The sequence below is a fragment of the Centrocercus urophasianus genome, unplaced genomic scaffold (genome assembly GCF_019232065.1).
Source record: "Centrocercus urophasianus isolate 14NV4802_14NV808 unplaced genomic scaffold, USGS_Curo_1.0 seq_15, whole genome shotgun sequence".
NCBI classification, from domain to species: domain Eukaryota; kingdom Metazoa; phylum Chordata; class Aves; order Galliformes; family Phasianidae; genus Centrocercus; species Centrocercus urophasianus.
The window spans coordinates 10,702,675-10,724,065 of record NW_024884697.1 but is presented as its reverse complement, the minus strand read 5'-3'; the positions used below and the strand labels follow the sequence as shown (position 1 = coordinate 10,724,065).

The window sequence follows — 21,391 nt, the reverse complement described above, 5'->3', positions numbered from 1 at the left end:
CATTTGCAAGATATAATCATACCTTGATTTCTTTATTTCGTTAAAAGTACTATATTTGGCATCAGTCCAAACATCAGCAACACAAAACGAGCCTATGGTTTTTAGTCTGCTGCCCTGTGCATGACTTTTGCTAACTTTTCATCTCCATTTTCTTCCACCAGACAAAGCAAGTTTCCTCACTACTTTGTATTGATTCCTGGAAAACTTGAGGCCTTGTTAAGTCACAAGTAACCAGTGTAAGTGTCACTTAGCCATAGGACCTTTAAGGATGTTCATCTCTGAGGCAGACGTAATTAAACTGAAGCCTGTGAACACCTTGATTTCTGCAGCGATGGCATGTGGTAATGCTGCAGAGAGGAACTTAGCAGTGTCAAAAACAAGACCTTTTCATCCAAAGCAGTATTCAGGGCATGTCATCTTCCCTCCACATCGCCTGTCTCGCTGATGATACAGTGAGAGTTTTGCTCATTAGCTTTCACTGGGCTTCTTGTACATTTTTTTCCTTCTTTCCTTTTTTTTTTTTTTTTTTTTTGTTGTTGTTGTTGTTGTGTGTGCTAAAAGCCTTGCTGCATATGGCTTTCTGAGCCAAGCTGTCCCAAGCACTACACACTACACAGACCTTTCTCATATAGATGTTTGGAAGTCAATGAACAGATGGCTGATGAGCACTCCCTGAGCATTAACTTACTCCACAGACATCAAAGTACCGGTGACAACACTTCAGCCAAAGTTTTCCTCCCTATAAAAGTTTCTGTATAAATTTACTGTCACAGTCGATTTTTTTCCATGCTTTTCCTTTCTTTTACTGAGATTGGTGAGAGTTGCCCACAGCATGCCTTAATTACAGAGGTTCCAATAACCTGTTATTTTTAAATGGGTATGACAGCACATGACTACTCCAAGAGCTGAGATCCTGGTACACGTTTAGCAGGATGCAAGGAACCATTTCTTGTCATTTCTGTGACACCTGACCCCTCCTCCTGTATGCTTACATTTTATTGATCTGTGCTTGGTACATGGATTAGGTGCACAGAACTTGAGCTACAATTGGGCTCGCTTCTTAAGACAAAATATTTTCAGACTAATATTCAAAAAGAACTTCTGGGAGAGAAAATGGGTTTCTCATGAACCTCAAAGTCATAACACTAATGCAATTATTCAAATATTTTCCCCTATTCAGGTAAACAAACCCTGTCAAGGAGAACAAGTACATTCAATTAATTTGTACGCTATCGTAAACAAAGCCTAAAAGGAAACAATAACTTAAAATAGATGGAAATTGTCAACACAAGTAGGTGTTTGAAATGATCGTGTCATAATTAAAGCATCAGGTGATGTGTAGGGAGGGGCAATTAGTGGCTCAGATTCTAATAAAAACAATCATTATTACACTTTTTTTTCCCCTCAAAGGTTTGTGTTTTTTGAATAGCTGTAAGCATCAGGCTCTTACTCAAGCAGTAAGAGAAAAAATATTTACCTTGAAATAAAGAGTAGGTGTAAGAAAACAGGGAGATCTAGCTCCTCAAACATAGTTAGCTAGTCCAGATGTCAGATGTACCTCAGAGTGTGCCACGCTGTGGAGGATCCATTTGGTCTTTGATCAGAGTTTGGCTGTTGATGCAATGAGTCAAAAACCAACACAGCCCACACTGGGGACGGGGGTAGGGGGAGATATTAACAAAGCATCAGATTTCACTGGGTACTCAATGCTATATATGATTAAATCTACAGTCTTTTGACATCAGCTGGCTTTCCCCTCCAGTGGCCTACGTACTGGCAGCATGACACATAACTGACATAGCACTGTGCTATGCTGAAACAAAGGCTGGCCACAGCCACCAGTTTATAACAAATGCAGGTCCAGATTAATAAAACTGTGAACTACACCTGTTTTCTTTAGTGCTATTTACATATGCCCAGATGTTTTAAATTAGCTTTGCCTAAAAGAGACACAATGACAGAAACTGATCAGAAGTCCAGGTGTGGTAGCACTAATAGAAGCAGTGCTCCACCAGAAATCAGCAGCTTTTCCACTCTCTTTGGCCTATTAAACTCATAAATAGTGACTCTGAGGAACGAATGTGTTTCCTGACCACAGAAAATCACTCTATTAAGGTGCAAGGAAAAGAGCAAACATAGCCCACAGGAAGTTCAGCTGAGTCTTTAGAACACTTCAGGGCAGCATCTTCTCTGGCTGGTGTCCAGGTAATTTGGGGGCAACGTGAGCACAATGCCGTATTTCATCCTTTCAAGCTTCTGCATTTTTTAATGAGTAGCACAAAGCATAAGACAGTGAGGTTTATCAGAAATGATGTGGCAGAAGAGGGGCACTTTGGGAAATTAAACTGGATCTCATCTCATTGAGATCTATAGAACTGATACGAAAACTTAATTGACTGTGAGACCAGATACTAAATCAATAATCATCTTTTTATACATAAGGAACGCTTTTTGTGCTGTTCATAAAATCTCACTGACCTTGTTATGTCAAGCAACAATTTCTTGATAACATTCGGATCATCACAAATAATTAGAGAAAGGATAGCTATTCAAAGTGCTTGCTGTTTAAGCTCTGACCCTCACCGGTCACCAGCATCTATGAGAATTTCCTTTAAAATACACCAGAGAATCTTAAGCTACCACTAAGTTTTTGTTTTCATGAATAGCAAAGAGTCTTTGTTAGCAAGAATGCAGCCATCAGAAAAGGTCAGCAGCTGGCATAGTAATGAGTTAATTTACATTCTAATGGACATAAATCTATTTATTTTGCTTGTCTCATGCAGCTCTGTGAATTGCTTATCGGTCAGAGACTTAAAATAATTTCTGAAACTAAAAAGCCCCAACAGACCAAATATTGTCTCCTGATTAATCTGGAAGTGAAGCAGAGAATTTCTGTGTCATAGCTAAAACAACAAGAGGCAAATGCAACACTTTTGGTGAGAATTTTTGACGATCGAGTATACTAGAGGCAGGAAAAAATGATAAAAATTTACAATAATTTCTGGAAATTAGAAGTATATATTTGAAACAAGCATCTTTTTATGTGGTTAGCAAGAACTGATTACTTTCCACAGATTATATTTTATAGTAAACACAGAACGTCACACTGGGCGATAAGACTGTAAGAACTTTTCTGGTGCCAATTATCAGAACAATGCTATGTGTTTCCTTGTTGATAGAAAACCACATTATCTGAAGGGCAGCTATGTCTCAGAACAGAGAAGATGTTGCTACAATACAATTCAGAACTGATTTTATTGGGACAACTTAACCTGAAATGGGAAAAGACATTTTTAAAGAACAGAGGAAAACCTCTGTCTCTTGCATTTTGTTAAAGAAGATTCCACTAAAAGTTCAAATCCCTTAATCCATTTTCTGCTTTGTGGTTTGCAACTGCAATTAGCACTGGATGAAATGTTATTTTTCTCACTGAAGTGTATAATAGGTGCACTTTTTGTAAACACTACCCCAGTTAGCTACAGTCTACATTCTTTGGTACTAACACACGAAGTCTTGAGAAAGAGATCTCAGAGGTTTGCTTGCAGGTTGTATATTCTCCTGACATCTTGAAAAGGTCAAGAGGATTTTTCTGTACATACAAGCAAAAGAACCTTTTGCTTGGCAGAAGGAAATTTCCTCTGAAGTGTCTCCAGTTTTGCTCAGGTGTATACTTCAACGACTGCTGCCAAAACCTATTCCAACTTCACACATCCAAGCCAGGCTAAGGATTACAGTTTCTGCCATACTGTTCTAATGCTGTACAAACTAGCAATGCAAATAATGCCCTTTCTTGAGCAAACATATTGTGGCAAGCAGCTATCCTTGACCAGGGCAAGGTGAAATGATTTGTATATGACACATATGCTGGATCAGCAAGATAATTTAGAATATAAATAGCTCTACCAAATCTTGGCAGCTTCTAGATTGGACTGTGAGTTTTGCCATTCCCCTAAAGACTCTACGTACTTGCTATGAACAAGTCTGACAGTTCAGCTTGACTTTACCAGAAGCTAATTTAAGCTGCAAAGCTAACTTTTCAGGACTGCAGCACTGCATTTTCAGAGTTCTCTTGACAGACAGAAACTTTGTCTAACTATGCCACTGTTTTTATTCCTATATGTGTTTATAGTCTCCTTCTATTTAAGCTTTTACAGTTTCTAAGCACATTATAGAAAATCCAGTTTACATCATGACCTGTCATTTTGATGAACATATTCACAATATTTTCCATTAAAATGTAGATGGAAAATAAAGTCTTTGTACTTAGAGTCCTAAAGGCCTTTTCCTGAAAATGCACTTGGGAAAAAAGAAAGAAAAAAAAAAAAAAGGAGAAAAAGAACAACTCAATTTTAAAGCCATTCATTTACTTGCATGAGAGTTTCACATTAAGATATGGACACAAAGGAGTCAGAAGAAATTTAGTGTTGAGATCTATACTACCAGTTTCTGCTCAATTCATTGCATCCCCGTTTTCTCCCAAATTCCTCAGGTGCCTTTTCCCAAATTTCCACACACCTCTGTACATTGTTGCCAAGGCTTCCATGTCCTAACTTGAAAACCAGCTAATCTTGAAGCAGTGATCAGAAAACTCCCTAAAATAAATAATAAAAATAACTGTAGAGAAACGCTCTTGGTCTCCATCACTAAACAGTCATGGGAATGGGAAACCTTGCAATGTAGTGCTTCACTCTAATGGGAGACAGAAAGAAAACACAAAAGAAGTAGGGATAAACCATGCTACTCAGGCTGGACATCCAAGAACCAAGTTTAGAAAGCTTTCAGCTAACTGGACAGAGGTGGCAACAGCACAGTGAACTAAAAAACTGTCTGTGCTTTGCTGATTGTACAGAAGAGTTTTCCAGATACCATCTCAGCGTCCTTTGGGTTGCACTATGTATCCTTGTGGTATTGCTAATTGTGAGAGAGGACCTATAGATGGGAGACAGGGTGGAATGCACCATAGCAACTCAAGTAGCATTGTGTTATTTTGTGCAGTCTACTGAAGACCACATCAGCTATAGTGGACACAAATTCAGACTAGAGCAGAGTAGAACAGAATCAAATACAATAACATAAGTTGGAAATGACCTTCAAATATCATCTAGCCTGGCTGTCTGACCTCTTCACAGATACCCAAAAGTTAAAGCACATTATTAAGAGTGTTATACAAATGCCTCTCTATGATAGGCGTAGGGCATCAATCTGTTTTCTAAGAAGCTTGTTCCGCTGTCTCACCACCCTTACAGTAAAGAAATTTTTCTCAATGTCTGGACCTTAGCCTGGACTTCCTCTGGTGCAGTTTTGTGCGATTTACTTGTGTTTAAAGACTGATATGCAGACACCTAACTTTCAGTGTTGCAACTTGTGAATTAGAAACTTAGATGCACAATCATAGTTCTAGAAGTGTAGGTCTAGTACTATAAGATACCTGTTGTACCTGATGCTACTCAGAAATCTGTACTGGGTTGGCAGGTGTGACACAAAATCTATGAGAGAATTTAGAGCTTTGGTTATTATCCTGGATAATCTCACTCACTCTGCTGTTAAGTTTATGATAGCCCAGTGTACTTCAGATGGCCCTACTTGTTTGCTAGTGAGCTCAGAACTGAGCTCAGACTTCCAGTCCTGATTTCTCTGAGGTTTGGGGCATTAGAAAAAAGTTCATCATAAAGGAACAAACAAGTTAAATTACATAATCTGAAAGACTCTGCTAGTTTCATCTGACTGCCTTTCTGAAATGTTATTATCAAATTACACTGTAGTAACTTCAGAATTTTGTGTTTAATATGGATTAAACTGTCACCATGCTTCTGAATTTTGTTGACTTGCCTTTGAAATCTCTTCTGTGACAATGTGAAGTGTCAGGAGCCCAGGTGTGTTAACTAATTGGCTCATTTTCAGAGCACATGGCAGAATGATAAACACTTGATGGCAATGTAATGAAAAGGTAATCATACTGCTTGGGCACAGTGGTGGAAACTGGAATAAGCAAGATATGCTTTTTTGATTCTTCACATCCAGACTTGATTAAAAGTAATAATTGCTTCACACTTTCTAGCTCCTTCACACTGATTTGATAGACCAGTTCCTTTGTGGTTACTGGGATTCATGTAGAACAGAAAGGGTGGCAGATAGTGGGGGACTGAAAGACAAAAATAATGGTAAAAAGAAAACTAATTGCAAGATTATTATTTTCTTATGATTGATTCTTAGCTATGAAGGAATATCATTTAGTGTAGGAAAGTGGAATATTTGGCAGGGGTTGTTAGTAGATGTACAAAGTGCAAGTATTTGTCTAAACGAATAAGAAAACCGCAAAGAAAAATGCATTTCTACACGCTGAGTTCTCTGATTGAACTTTCAGGTAATTTACCTGTCTTAGAGCTGCTGAAAATTTGATATTGCCCACAATTATACACACCTAGTAGAGAGAATCTCTTTGCTTTCATGTCCACAGTCAAGAGGTAATTCTCAGCATTTGACTTATGAAGTACAAAGCCGAATTTAGTAAAAGCTTTGCAGTGATTGAAATTATAATGGTGAAACGATGTGAAGTTCAGATTTAGTATAAGATCGTAGGAGTCAAAGAAAAATTGGAGAGACAGAAATTATGATTGATGGACACGATACTATTGCAGTACGGAACACTAAAGAGCATAAAGCATAATTAATTGGTCAAGACGAGCAAGTTTGCAAAAGAACACCCAAAACAATGAGAAATGTCATATTTTTTGAATCCCTGTGGCTTCAGAGACAAGCAATTAGCATAAAGAAGGGCTGTGTCCTTAACTCTAATGAGTGCAGCAGTATTGATGTGTTTTATATGATATGTGTGCTGATCACATGTAGTCCTGTATAGCTCTTTAAAAACTTCATGAACAAAACATTTAAAAATGATGTTGATAAAGGATCTTTACAAGATAGATGGGAAGTGCTAAGTAATAAAAGAATGCATTACATGAAAAGGCAAGGAAGCTTTAAGTAATTTTTTGTTCATTGTGACAGTACTCTCTCTCTCAGAGGAATTTAAATTGATTCCAGACAGTTGGGATTTAGACGACATGTCTAACATAATGGAAATAACCTCTCAATGCTGAGAAAATTGGAACAGTGTATAAACATGACAAGTTAAGCAGAGAAGATTATGGTGCTGACAACCGTGAAGCACCTTGTGGTCCCTGCAGCTGGCCTACTCTTCAGAATTATCAAATTTAGAAAGAGCAGAGTACATATCATGTATGTCCTCCCTTTTTCACAATTGTAACTTCCTGTATAAGAAAGCAAGCTAAGTTACTCTTGGTTACTGTTTTTCTTTTCTGTAAAAATTTTTAGAAGATCTTGAAACCAATCTTCATAGGATGAATTTTAATACTATTTCACAGGCCAGAGGAAACCAATCCCAATCCTACTGTCATTTCAACAAAAGTATACATCCAAGTAGTCAGAATTCGTGTCCTAGTTTCAACTGGGATAGAGTTAATTTGCTTCACAGTGGCTGATACAATTATATGTTTTGGCTTCAGGAGAAAAACAATGCTTTTATCTTAACCCATGAGTTTTACTTTTTTCCTGACTCACTCCCCCATTCTGCTGGGAGTGGGTAGTGAGTGTATGGTTGGCTGTGTGGTACTGAGCTGCCTACCAGGTTAAACCACATCACAATAATTCAGAAATTGTTGATGCAACTTTAAAATATTAATACACACTACAAAGCACCAACAAAATAAAAATCTGATCTTCCATTGAATACTTTCTTCCATGAAGAATATTCTGAAAGTTGTGCAAATATTCTGCTGTACAAAGATTCTACAAGGGAGATAATAGCAATGAGTAATTCCCCTTCATCCAATAAAAATTTACTATTGACAACAGAAAAAAGCAATGTCCAAGTAACTATCACACCATGAGCAAAAACAGGCGTATCTGTGTACAAACACAAATCATGAGTTAATCATTCATCCCTTTGCTGACTTTGAACAAGTCAGAAACGCATCCAAATTGCAACTTCTACACCAGCACTCTGCGATAGATGCATTTTGATTTAGTTAACAAAATATATGTCTTGTTATGCCACAGTACTTTGTTTCCCTACAGGCAATATAGGAACTCAAAAACAAACCAAAAAAAAAAAAAAAAAAAAAAAAAAAAAAGCATGTGAATACTATAGAATTGACTCATATTACCTAGAGACTACACTTAATCCTCCACCTGCAGAATTTCCCAGGCATTATTTTTATTTCCTGAAGTTATTGGGTTTAATTTAAAATAGTTTTTTCTTTTTTTTTTTTTTTTTTAGTAGAGAAATCCAAAGTGAATTGAATGCCTTCTTATGTATTATACTGCATTTTAAACCACCATTTTTTATTTTTACTATTATTTGCCATCTGTGTATATTTTGAAACACAATGTTTGTAGATTTAGATATCAAATGGGAAAGTTTTGGAGATGTATCACCAGATTTCCATTTGGAATTCCATTACTGACTTCAGATTTACAATGATGCATGTGATCTTTGTATTTTATCATCATAAAGTGTAAAACTGATATAACAATACTTTCCCTTTTCGTAAAAATCTCTGAAATCCCTACAGTTTTTGTGTAATTCTGCCTTTTGTTTTTACTAACTCAAAACAGGTACACAGAAATGATTCTGGAGTTACTGCTCAGGGAGAGAAGCATCATCATTCCTTAGGTCTTGCATTCAAACCTTTTATCTGCAATACACAGAATGTGACATTTTGGAAGTTCTTGAAGAAACTACTTTTTATTTTGTGGCAATGTATCTGGCTTTGATTTGGTACTTACTTCCCAGCTGAGATGGAATACCAACCAAGCCAAAGATTTGAGCTAGATCTGCCTAGACTTCCTTTCATAGACAACTATAAAGCTTTTACATATACATACTATAAAAACCAGACCAGCCAAACAAACAGACAAACAAAAAAACACACACAAAAAAATATCAAACTGCATTATTAAAATTATTCAAATATATAACTTTAAAAAATAAAAAATATTACAGAATCAGAGACTAGATGAGGTTTGAAGGGACCACTGGCTCTGCACTATTTGCACCCTCTGTTCAAGAATTTATGAACACTGATCAGATTCCCCCTTGAACATCCTCTTGGCTGAACAGTCCCAGCTCCCTCAGCCTCCTCTCACAGAGCTGCTCCAGTCATGACCCTTTGTTGGACTTTCTCTAGTATGTCCACATCTCTCCTGTACTGGTAGGCCCAGAACTGGACACAGCACTCCAGCTGTGGTCTCACCAATTTGAGCAGAGGGGAAGCATCATCTCCTCAAGATGCTGTCAACACTCAGTTTAAAGCAGCCCAGGATATCATTAACCCTCTTTGTGGATGGACGCCTAACATAGATCAGTCATAGATCAATCACAGAATGGCAGAAGGGCTTAAAAGGGACCTTAATGATCACCTAGTTTCAGACACTTGCCATGGACAGGGTTGCCTTCCACCAGCTCAGGTTGCCCAAGATCCCATCCAACCCAGCCTTAAGCACCTCCAGAATCCCCCATCCACAGCTTTCCTTGGCAGCACTGCCAGTGCCTCACCACCCTGTGAGTGAGCAATGTCTTCTGAACATCTAAATAAATCGCATCTGAGGCTCCTGCTCCAACCAGAAAATTCCTGGATTAGGCTGCAGGTCTCCACATTTTGCCCAGAGCACTGTTCCACTTGGTTACAGAGACTGGCAGTGTATCTCCTAATGTGTGGAAGGGGCCTTCAAGTATCATCTAGTCCAAACAGTTTATGTTAACCACAAATTTGTTTAAAGCACAGGTCAGGGTTGTGCCTTACATCTGGTTAAAAAAAAACAACTAGAACATGACTCCTTATAGAGCTGTTTATGTGACCTAGAAAATGTATTTTCTGAATCCCTTACTCTTCACTATCCGGTTTGTATCCTTTTAGCTTTATTTTAGAGCATTTTTTGCAAGCCATGTCTTCTTACCATTTCTACAAGCTTTCAATGAACAAGTGCCTCCATGATAACTCACAGGAAATGAATTCTGAGATAACATGCTTAATTGTTGGCACAGGAAATGACACACACTGTAGAAGCTGGATATGAAGGAAACATCTTCACAACTACCCTGCATGTGGATGATTGAATCAGCCAGTACTTTTGCTAATAAAGAATCCTATAGAAAATCCTCAGAAATCCCAAATTTCAGGTCATTACTGACCGTACCAGAAAACAGTTAAAGGCAGAGAGAGAGACCTGACCTTTGAACAGTGTAAATAAGAGTTATGTAATAATGCTGAAGTAAATGTGGGAAATGGAAAAAAGACAGGGAAATGAATAGGATTTTACAAAGCAGAGAAAAATGACTTGGAATAGCATCTCATTGATTTTGTTACAAATGGTTTACTAATGGCATCTTACAGAGAGAAATACATAAACAAAGTAATTTTTAAGAAATGGTGCTGCATTGAACTTTTTCACTATAGTGTTCTGCTCAACTAGTCTTCTACAATTCAGAAGTGCTTTGACAAGTTTTGTCTGCATTATGTGCTGTGTATTTCAGGAATTAATGTGCGTTGACTGCATAAAAACACTTGCACTTACTGTTTGCTTGATTTTAAATGTATTCCACAGTGGTCTTTAACAGTAACATCATCTGCCTTAAGACAACGACCCATCTCTCTGCCATCTGCCAACTTTACCAGTACTGATTTTATATTTTCTATGGTGTTACGTAAGCAAAAGCAAATAATTTATTCTGGAGGAAGCACATTAAAACAATATTCCCTCACTGATTTTCTATTTAGAATTACATTAAAAGATCAAACAGTTGACCAGTTTCTCAATTCAGTGTAAGCCATACTAATTTTACTTTTATTTCTGAGTAAGGAGTGGGAGTGTTACATCTAAATCCTTTAAAAAAGTCCACTTACATAATAATTTCATTTTATACTTGAACTTGTAATGTCAATGTAAAGAGATGGATGTATATTTAGTTAGAAGTAATACATTTTCTGCAAGATCATATTTATAACTACCCTTTTATACACAAACTTGGGTTACATTCTACACCAGCATAGGTGAGATTCCTAATTTAGCTATGGTGCATGAGAAAAGTTCCAACTTTGTGATAATATAGATACTTAAAATACAGTCAGTTGTTCTGTGCATACCTTTGGTGAATGGGCATGACACAACCTCCTGCTTAATGAAAATTGACCTTAGTGGAAATAATTGTTATAACTGATGGCTAAGTAGTCCCTGTTAGCTGCATCAGGTTACCTAGTTGCTCCCATTTTAGAGCCAACACCACAAGCCTTGGGTCTCTTGGGTATGCTGGATAATAAACAACCATCACACCATTTTTCAGTGATACTGTGAGAGTAATTTGCTATTTGTGTATGTAATCTCAATGAAGCTTGAGAGCTGGCAGGCTGAAGTCAAAAAATGTGTCCTTATTCCTTCTACTTCAATAGATTTTTTTAGAAATTCCATATATATGTAAAAAATTGTTTATAATACATATTTAATATGGTGTAATAACAATTTCTCTTTCTCTCTGAGAAGTACTGTGGAAGAAGTTAAAAATTATCCAGATGATCATTCATTCTTCCCCTAAGGAACGGACTAAGGCATCCTCTCAGTTACTTCAGAGATACTGTAGTGTTTATACTGGGATGGAGAGGCCCCAGATCCCTAGTAACATTACTTTTATTGAGAACAAGATGTTTTAAATACAGAAATAATTTCATAAATAAAAAGATGATACAGTGACGAACATATTTATTAAAAGTATTAAAATATTCATATATTACTGAGATATTTCCCATAGTAAACCTTCCCTATAATATTAACTAAACACAGAAGTGTTACATAATGTATTATTTTTATCTTTAAGAAAAACTATATTATTATTATTACTGTTATTTTCATCATCATCATCATTTTTCCTTTTAAAATATTAGCACACTAATGGGGAAATGGGAAATGAAACAACTAATGGAAATGAAAACTAATTGATAAAATAATTTTAAGGTAATTTTAAAATATTTTCTCATTCTAAAGTTTAAAATCTGGGATATTACTTTTCTTGCACAGAGCAACTTTTTCTAATTATATCTGGATCTATAGAAATTCTCAATTCACCTAGAACACACGAAATGCAATAGATTGCTTACATAAAAAAAAAAACAACAACCAAACACCTATCCTATGATGCCCGCTAAATATAATTTGCATGAAACTGGAACATAAGCTAAAAATGCTTACACTGAAAGCTTGTGTTCTTTTTTAGCTCATGTTAATAAAAAGTACAAAACAAATAGAACTCAAAATTATTCCCAATGATCAAACAGGAAAAACTGCACAGTATATTTCTTATACACTGAAATACTGCGCCAAGTTATGACAAATCTGGCTTTGGAAAGTAATTTATTTCTTTTAGAAATATGTTTTGACACACTTGGGAGTCAACTTTCAGGGTTTGTGCCTGACAACTTTGGCTTCCATGTTGTTTTTATATTGTAATCTGAAGGTGACACAGCAAAGGTTGATGCATCCCTGGTGTTGTTTTTGATTGGGTTTGAATTATGAGTCACCCTAAGGCTTTCTGAGAAGGGCAGTGTTGTATTTAATAAATGTATGCTCTTGGTTTACAAAAAAATAAAGAAGATGAGCATTACTCATAGAGGGTAAGTGTAGCCATGTTAAAGTCTTTCTTCCTTTTTAGGAAAGTAGAATAAAATTGCTTAAAGAATTGCACAGGGAAAAATATTTCATATAGAAGACTAATTTAGTTTCTGAATTTTAACTCGATAACAGGCAAACTGTAGAAGCCAAGAGAGTTTTGTAGCTTATGTAAATGGTTTGGGTGGTGCCTGAAAATCACACCTTCCCATCTTCCCAGTGCTGTGTCTCATGTCTGTAGCACAATAGATGATGTACTCACTTTTTTTTTTTTTTTTTCCATAGTGTATTAGCTTACTTTATTACTATTAAATATTGCACTATATTACAAATCACCATGTCACAATGTCTACACAAGGTACTTTGACAGCAGATTTGGAAACCCAACAAATGTCTTTTAATAGGACTTTTACATTATACTGAATCAACAGAAACATTCTTCAACACATTTAAACTAAATTTTAGACATGCCTTAGTACACAAGCATAGGTTTATGGTAGTATTAAGAGTTCAGCTATGTAACTTTCCCTCCCTAGACTGAGATCTTTCAGATTTCCTGTGAGGAAGGGAGAGATCACTCAGAGCCTAGACTATGGGCAATTAGGAGAGAATGAGTTTCTTCATGCCCTAGTATGGCAGTTGATTCTCCCATGTACCATGCTTAGGAGTTATTTGATTACAAAAAATGTAATTTTTTATCAAGATACATACAAAATGGACAGTTTTCTGATAATATTACTGGGAAAAACAGAGGAGAAACTCTTCTGGCCTGGCCAAATTCCAATGTTGTCAAGCCAAAAATTGCTTTTTGTTTTTCTCAGGCAGTTACTATTTGGTCTTAATTTGTTCACCTAATATCAGTAAGACTGAAAACAGTCTGCAGTGTGGCCAATAGAGCTCTTCTGTTCTAATAATGATATGCAATGCAGCTACCAGACACAAATGTCTCTGTGCTCTCCAGCACAGGGAGCAGTTGCATGGCAAGTCTCTGTACGGACCTAGTAATGGTACCTGATTGTGTAGGTCCTTATGGAATGCCATGATGGGAGTCTGTGTCCATAAACTTGAATTTCTTTTTGCTACAAGACTTTCTGAAGGGACCTATTTCTCCACTCAGTGTGCAAACTAACTCCACTTAATATCAACAAGAGTTAGGCACACACATCCCTAGGAAAGCATCCCCATAAGTTTTAATGGAAGTACTGTTCAAATTTAGTTCAGACCATATAAGCTTATATTAGAAAACAGTACCACTGATAATAAAAGTACTTTTGAAACAAAATGCTTGCTAATAGTCATTAAAAACCTCCTCTGCAATATATATTAAAAAGATTTATCTAATGCTTTGCAAAATTATCCACAAATGTACCACACAGTGCACGAACATTAATAAGTAAGAAGCAGCAAAACCATAACACCACCACTTTGAAACACAATGCAATTAATACTATTTCCATTAATACAGTCTAATAGCTACTAACTGTTATTGATGTCTATTTTTTCAGGAATCCATATTCATTAAGGACATCTGTGGCCTCTTTCCCATTTATTCAGAAATATGGAAGCAATTGCACACTGTTTCACTGCTAATCAGAGCTATACAAGAAAAAATATGGAAGTCTCATTAGTGCAAATTTTAAGGTAGCTGATCTCCTTTCATTGCTCCCTCTGTTCAAATTGGTTATTCCCTGTGCTTCTGAGAGGGAAGCATTTCTCTTAGTAAACTAAGCTATATATCTAACTGACTTCTTAGTTTACCTGCTATACCATGTAAAACATTTATTAAAGCAAACTGAATATCAATCACAAGGTACTTAAAAATATTTCAAGATAATCCCAAGTATAAAACAGTTGTAATGTGTAGGACAAAAAGTAAATAATTTGAAGGTTACTAGGAGAGTACATGTTCTCAGAGATAAAAATACAGTGCTCTGCAGGGTGAAATGTGCCTTGTGAACATGAAGCAGAGTTTCCATGTTAAGTTATGTTAATATGAATGCAGTATTTCTTGCATGGTGACAATGTTTTCTAAAGATTTTTCAAAGATTTTATTCCTGGAATTAACATAGGAAAGAGGACTGTCTCAAAATGGTGTTATTAAATTACTTTGCACAAAATACCAATTTATGTGCAGGAAAGATAGGAAGGGACAAATAGATAATGCTAAGAGGAAAGAAAGGCAATACTACACCTCATAACAAAGCCAATGAAGTGAAAAATGTCGCATGACTCATGCAAGGAATTTTTATCATCACTAGCAAAAAGCAACAATAAAAATAAGCAAAAAAACGAAAGAACTAAAAACCCAGCATGAGAAGGATACTTTTACAGAGAGCTCATGCTGAGGAAATTGGTGAATTTATGATGTCACATGAAAGAAAACACTTTTGAAACAGGCAAAATGGGCACTGATGAGTCAGAAAGAGAAAATTGAAAAACAATGTTTTAGCAGCATGTTGGACAGAAATTTACATCACTGACTTGTAGGTGTCAGAAGTGCCCATGGTTCACCTCTAGGCTCCTATGGGTTCCCTTCAAATGGTTCAGTTGTTCAACTGTATGCTGCCATGCACTTTCCCTCTGAGGAACCAAACTTCCCTTAAACTCAGACAGAGGTATGTGCCATTTAAGAACACAGCAGGACTAAAATTGCGGACATCATCAAATGGAATTAACTTCCTCTCAACAACAGAATACTTTCAAAAAAACCCAAGAGAATAGGGATCGAGCAAATGTACAGTTGGAATAAAAGTCTGGAGAGGAGACAATGGGGTGGGAAGCAGGAGAGTTATTAGACTTTGCATGTCCCAATATCTCTGGTTAGAGACCACAGAAACAAATATACCTTCATGAACAAAGTACGAACAGACTGCTCTTAATTCAAATATAGCACTCATACAAAGCAATGAAACCAAGCCCAGGTTGCTTTAGGGAGAAACTGGAGGGAAAATGATCACCAACATCTCAAGAATCTAAAAGAGATGAGCTAATAAGATAATAGAAAACATCAGTAAAGACCCAAATCAAAAACCTACACCATCATGTCGATAATTTAATCTATTCAAACCCTTAGACTGTTAGCTAGAAAGTCTGGATTTGTGGATAAGTAAGCCATGAGGTATAGGGTCTCCAGTTTGCACCAGGCACTGAGTGACATTTTAAATGAAAAATTGCAGAAGCAGAGTCAAAGCTACGAGATCTTGGATCCAAGGGAACCATCCACGTCAGATTCACGTTAGCTGGGAGATGCTACTGCCTTGTGAAGCACTTCCAAAAGAGAGGAGGAGCATGAGCTTTCTTGACCAGATGAATTGAAAGCCATCTTGTAACAATTCTGGATTAAAAAAAACTTTCTATCTCTGTGATAGAGAGATAAATTTGAGGATCAGGCATAGGAAAGGGTACTCAAGATATCCTTGTTATGATATCTGATATTTCCTTGTTATGAAGGACTAAGCTTATTCACTGAAATAGGCAGGGATGTTATTTTGGGTGAAATTTCTGTTGCAGGATCTGCTGATGCTGCAAGTGATGTAATGGTATCTGTTAGCAGTCTAGAGGAATCATAAACTTCTGTGGCCATTTGTACAAAATCTAAGAAAGAGACTTGGCCATTCCCACAATTTACATCTACATAATTTAATATCCTCCTCATTTTGGTTTCCCGTACCCTGTCCAGGTGAAACTGGCTGCTTGCCAGTAATATAGATGATGCAACTCTGGCTCTGTTTCATACTACCAGCCTCAGTTTCTCAGAGCCTGTTTGGATTCCCTGCTTACAAAGCAGCAGTCTGAAGTAGGAACTTTATCAGGCTCACATTTATTGTATCTAATTTTCTAATTTTCTAATCTTTCTTTTTCTTTTTTTTTTTTTAACTCAGCAATACTTCACCAAACCAATGCTGCTCAGTATTTTCTGAGACATAATATATCATTTTTCCCTTTGTTTTGAAACAAACGATCAAACAAAAACGAAGCAGAAGTATGACTACTGTTTCCTTAGAAAATTTAAGAGGACTACACTAAAAATTCAATGGTGGATCAAGCACTTTGTTGTATCCAATGCCAGGTCTCCACTTACTGATGGTTCAGATACTCTCTTTTTGGGATATCATCACACTTGAGTACAGTCATTCCCTCTATCCTTTTGAAATATGAAGTCTCTTCTTTCCCTGCATATGCTGGCTGTTGATTTCATAAGCTTGAGGGAAAAAAGCTTTTTAAATGCTGTAGTATGCATATTATATGCATAAGGGAGAACATTCTTTGCTGTATAAAATGCTTTTTGTCTGTAGTGAGAATATAACTAAGCCAATGTTGATCTGCTTTGTGTCTCCAACGTAGCAACGATGAGTGAATGAGAGAAAAATTGAGTCACTTACAAAAATGAATTTGTGACAGTAAACTACGCAGTCAGGCCATATTCCTTTCAAAGACAGAACACATTACAAAGCAACACACAACCTTATGCAAAACATCCTCCCTCTTTCACAAGCAGGAATATTACTTGGGTATTAATCTTATAAATGGGATGCTAAACACAGGATGCATACGGAAATCATGAGAAGGGATGGTACTATTCATCTGTCACTACACATTAAAGGGAAAAAAATAAAAATTGGATATATGAGTAATGAGAAGGTATGCCTTGCTTCAACAGTGTCACATCTTAAATATTTTAGAATCATAGCAGGATTCTCAAAGAGCTAGAATTCTGTTTTATATTCAGATTATCTCACACGTCTAAATCATACAGTCAGTTTTTATTCATTCTTTGTAGGAGATATGTGTGAACCAGCTATCCCCAGTTTCTCTTACAGTCAGTCAAGCAGAATATGTACTTTTAGGGTACAGCTGACTTATTCGAAACATCTACACTGAAATGACATGAATTATATCCTAGAAAGGCCTATTTATCTTCTGTGACCATTAAAGGAGATGTGATGACTAGCACAGACACCATTACCTATATTATAGGTGTATACTTGGTCACACAAATGCACTTCCTTTCTCTACAGATTTGTGAAACCACAGATAGTCATCCTACAACCGTTCTCCTGTTTCTGTTAAGCTATGACTCAGTCACACCTGAGGTAGTGAAGCTTTGTCTCATACACCACACTTTTTCACTTTTTATTTTGAATCATTCAAACAAATGGACCTCTGCTTTCTATTTATTGAAACTATTTCCGAGGCTAACAAACTAGCAGTGAAACATATTCCTTATTCATTATGTACAGAAATGTTTAATGGTAAAGTTAAATTTTCATTTGTTCTGTCTCGGCCCATTAAGCTTCATCACTCCGTGGTGCTTCCAATCAGTTCCTCTAGACTGAGTCATTGTTTTGCCATGAACAAACCATGCTCTGTTTCTCTTCACTGCATAGCTAAAGAAACAAACAAATGAAGAAAATCCAACCAATGTTCACTCCCATCAACAGAAGACTCAGGAATAAGTTACTGCATTTGGACCACATATTTTGTGTCAACTGGGCTACTATAACTACCTGCATCTCTGTGTTCAGCCTGAAAAAGGGCAAGAAAGTATAAATATACACATAAATTTTGAGGATTGAGCTCAGTACATTACATCTCATCTTTCATGACGTTGTATATAAAATAACCATAGCACAGTTAATGTAGCAGAACTTGTTAAACCAACATGTCGATCAACTTATTTTGAGCATGAGTCTGTGTTCTCAGAAGAAATTCTCTTGAGAGAGGGAAATTATCCTCACGGGCCTGAGTATGTTTTGCTTCAGGTTTTTTTTTTTTTTTTTGCTACTGTCCAGCACTCATTGCTGAAATATCTATTTTGGTGTCTATTATTACTCAGGCTTGCTCAACATACTGGATTTCACACTCCACTTCTCTCTGAAGATTGGTGTTCTGAATTGTTTTCCTCTTGAGGTGGATTAGGTTTCATTTTTCAAAACAAAATGTCATCTTTTGGTGTGCTACTAACCCTCCTAATTCCCTTCATGCTCTTTATTGCCATGTAATGCTCCCTAGTTTGTCATAATTTTCAAGGAAAAAATGCAGTTTACTCTTTTTTTTTTTTCTTTTTTTTCTTCAGATTCTTAATATCTGTTAAATAAAACCAGACTGAACAGCAACTTCTACAGCACCTTTGCAATGATTAACTTTCTCTACGTCTACATACTTTCATAACACCACTGGCTTTTACTCATCAGTATTAATTAGGTTTTCTTTCAAAGAAATGTTAGATTCTGTCATCTATTAATCATTCCTTTACACATAGCTGTTAAAAATACTTTACCAAGTATGTGAATCTGCAGATATTTGTCATCTAATGTTTATTATTTCTGCTTTGTGATAAAATATTACCAGATTCCTTGTTCTAAGGCTCTGTTGGTTTTTAAAACATTTGGCACATAAAAATACTAGAGCTTCACTTTCCAAACTCTACTAATTAGAATGAAAGTAACAGACATTTCAGTGTAGATTCCCTCCTTCTTTTTCTTTTTCTTTTGAAGCATAGAGTAACATACATTCAGTGACATGAAAGACTTGAGAGAAATAAAGATCTTTAATTAAAGAAATTAAGTCTTACTATTAAATTAAGTGCTCATAACAAGCCAGCATAAAAATGTTTGGCTAATCTGTTAAAAGCTGCTACTTATCACTGATGAGGTGTTCAAATTTCTGTCATTATTGCTTTCTTATAGATAAGTATTGACTCTGCCTTTCTAATTGTGTGTATTCATGTTTACTGTGTCAGGTTAATCCCAGAAACGAAGTTGCTAGAAGCTACTTTTTAAAGGAGAGAAAAATATGCTTTGTTTGATCTTTGTTGTTCAGAAAGAAACAAAACAATTGCTATACAGTAATTTTACAAGGAAAAAAGGCACAAAATGGCTTATACAGACTAATAATCTTGTAAATGGCTGAAAGACTGCTCCAATTTTGATCTACCTTAATTATGCAATGTAAGAAAATACATACAAAGCTTGCAGCACTGGGTTGGGGTGATAAAAGTTTGCTGCACACGACACATAATATTGAAGGGTGAAAGGTCCTGAAATACTCTAGTTTTACCCTTATACAGAGTAGGGATTATTGACACTCAAAACACAAACATTTTGCCTAGAATACTTAATTGCAGACATACTTATTCAGTACCAATAGTGTTACCTCCCACAACATGGAAATTAATTTCCCATTTAGAACACAAGGATGTAGTGAATATGTATGGATGTCTTATGGTTTAGAACCTTTTACACACATTTTTGCAATTGTACACACTTTCCAAACTTACCTCCTCTATGGATAATCAAAGAAGTTTCACTTCCAACAGGACATTCCTTAAGTATATCCACTACTTCTGCATGGCTCAGGTTCTGTACATTCTGCTGGTTGATCTCAACAATGAGGTCACCTTCACACAAACCAGGACATCCCTGAATGTCTAGAATTTGCTTCACCCTCTGTCCTGTAGGACTGTCTGCTATAGTGAAGCCAAAGCCCTGGGCCCCTTTCACAATGGTTAAGGTCATAAGTTCAGCTTGGGTGGCCCCAGAAGAAGCCATTGATACATTATCATCATGGGCAGGTGGTGGGAATGTGCTATCAAGCTGACTATCTGCTGGAATGGAGTGCAAGGAGTGTGGTGGTCGATCTGTTACGTCTGGAACAGACTGAGAAGTCCTAGAAATGTATTCCAAATAAGTTTCATAGTTATGTCTTCCATTTACCACTACCGGAGGCCTCTCCATTACTGCAAGGGGTGGCACCATGCTGTTGGCAGGATCTTCAGGATCAAAGGGCAAAGGGTATCCACGACATAGCACCAAGTTGACACTCTGACCAATAGGAACAGACTGGAAGAGTTTGACTACATCTGCGTGAGTATGTCCAAGGACACAAACTTCATTAATATAGACAATCACATCACCTAGAAAGAGAAGAAGAGAGCAACAATAAGAGAAAACTTTAGTAACTGTACGCTGTACAATTTTTTTTTAATGAGATAGATCTCTATTAAAAAAATACAATAGATTAGACCAACATGTTGACTCAAACAGAGGAGACAAAAAATTAGTTTGTCTACCAACAAATGTAATACAGGTAGACAACGGTAGTACTATTTCTGTTCCGTGGTAGCTCACAGCTGGAGAATTAAGCTAGATTCAGGAGTATACCTTTTCTTAACATTTCTTTCCTATTTTTCTACTCCTTTCAGTGTACTCCACAGATGACTTTTTTTTAAGATACAGTGGTAGCTTATTTGGAGGGCTTGTTATTAAGAAATGCTATTGTTTGTTGAAGAATAAAAGAAGAAAGGAAATAGTACGTACTTGTGGACATGAGAATCAATGAACAGAGATGGAAGGCTCAGCTAACGTGATTGAAGAAGTACCTTTTTTATTGGACATGATATTGACAGTTTTCTATTAAATGTTGTTGCTATCAAACATCCAGAACTACTACAGTCACTTTCAATTCTAGGCAGGAACTAAACTGAGCCTCGCATATTGAAGAAAAGTTCAGTGGTATTTTTCTGTAGCTGCGATGGTTCAAGCATGATGACAGGACAAATTTGGTATGTAGGTAGAATAGCTTTTTATTAGACAGACTGTTATAGTTGAAGGAATCTAGACAAACACCAGAAAGACAGTTTAAGATTTCCAAATTTCCAACTAAATCAGCTTGTCAAATGAAAATAAAGGTGTTACTTTTATGTTCAGAATCTTGT

At 36.4% G+C, this 21,391-nt stretch overlaps 1 protein-coding gene across 2 annotated transcripts in view; it reads right to left on the bottom strand.

Annotated features, from left to right (window-relative positions):
• The window catches only part of MAGI2 (membrane associated guanylate kinase, WW and PDZ domain containing 2), a 699,411-nt gene that overhangs the window by 93,759 nt on the left and 584,261 nt on the right, over positions 1 to 21,391 (bottom strand). For both annotated transcript variants that reach the window (XM_042815700.1, XM_042815702.1), the window contains one exon: positions 19,955 to 20,590. In XM_042815700.1, the coding sequence (XP_042671634.1) occupies positions 19,955 to 20,590 (636 nt within the window). The remainder of the gene's footprint in view (positions 1 to 19,954; positions 20,591 to 21,391) is intronic.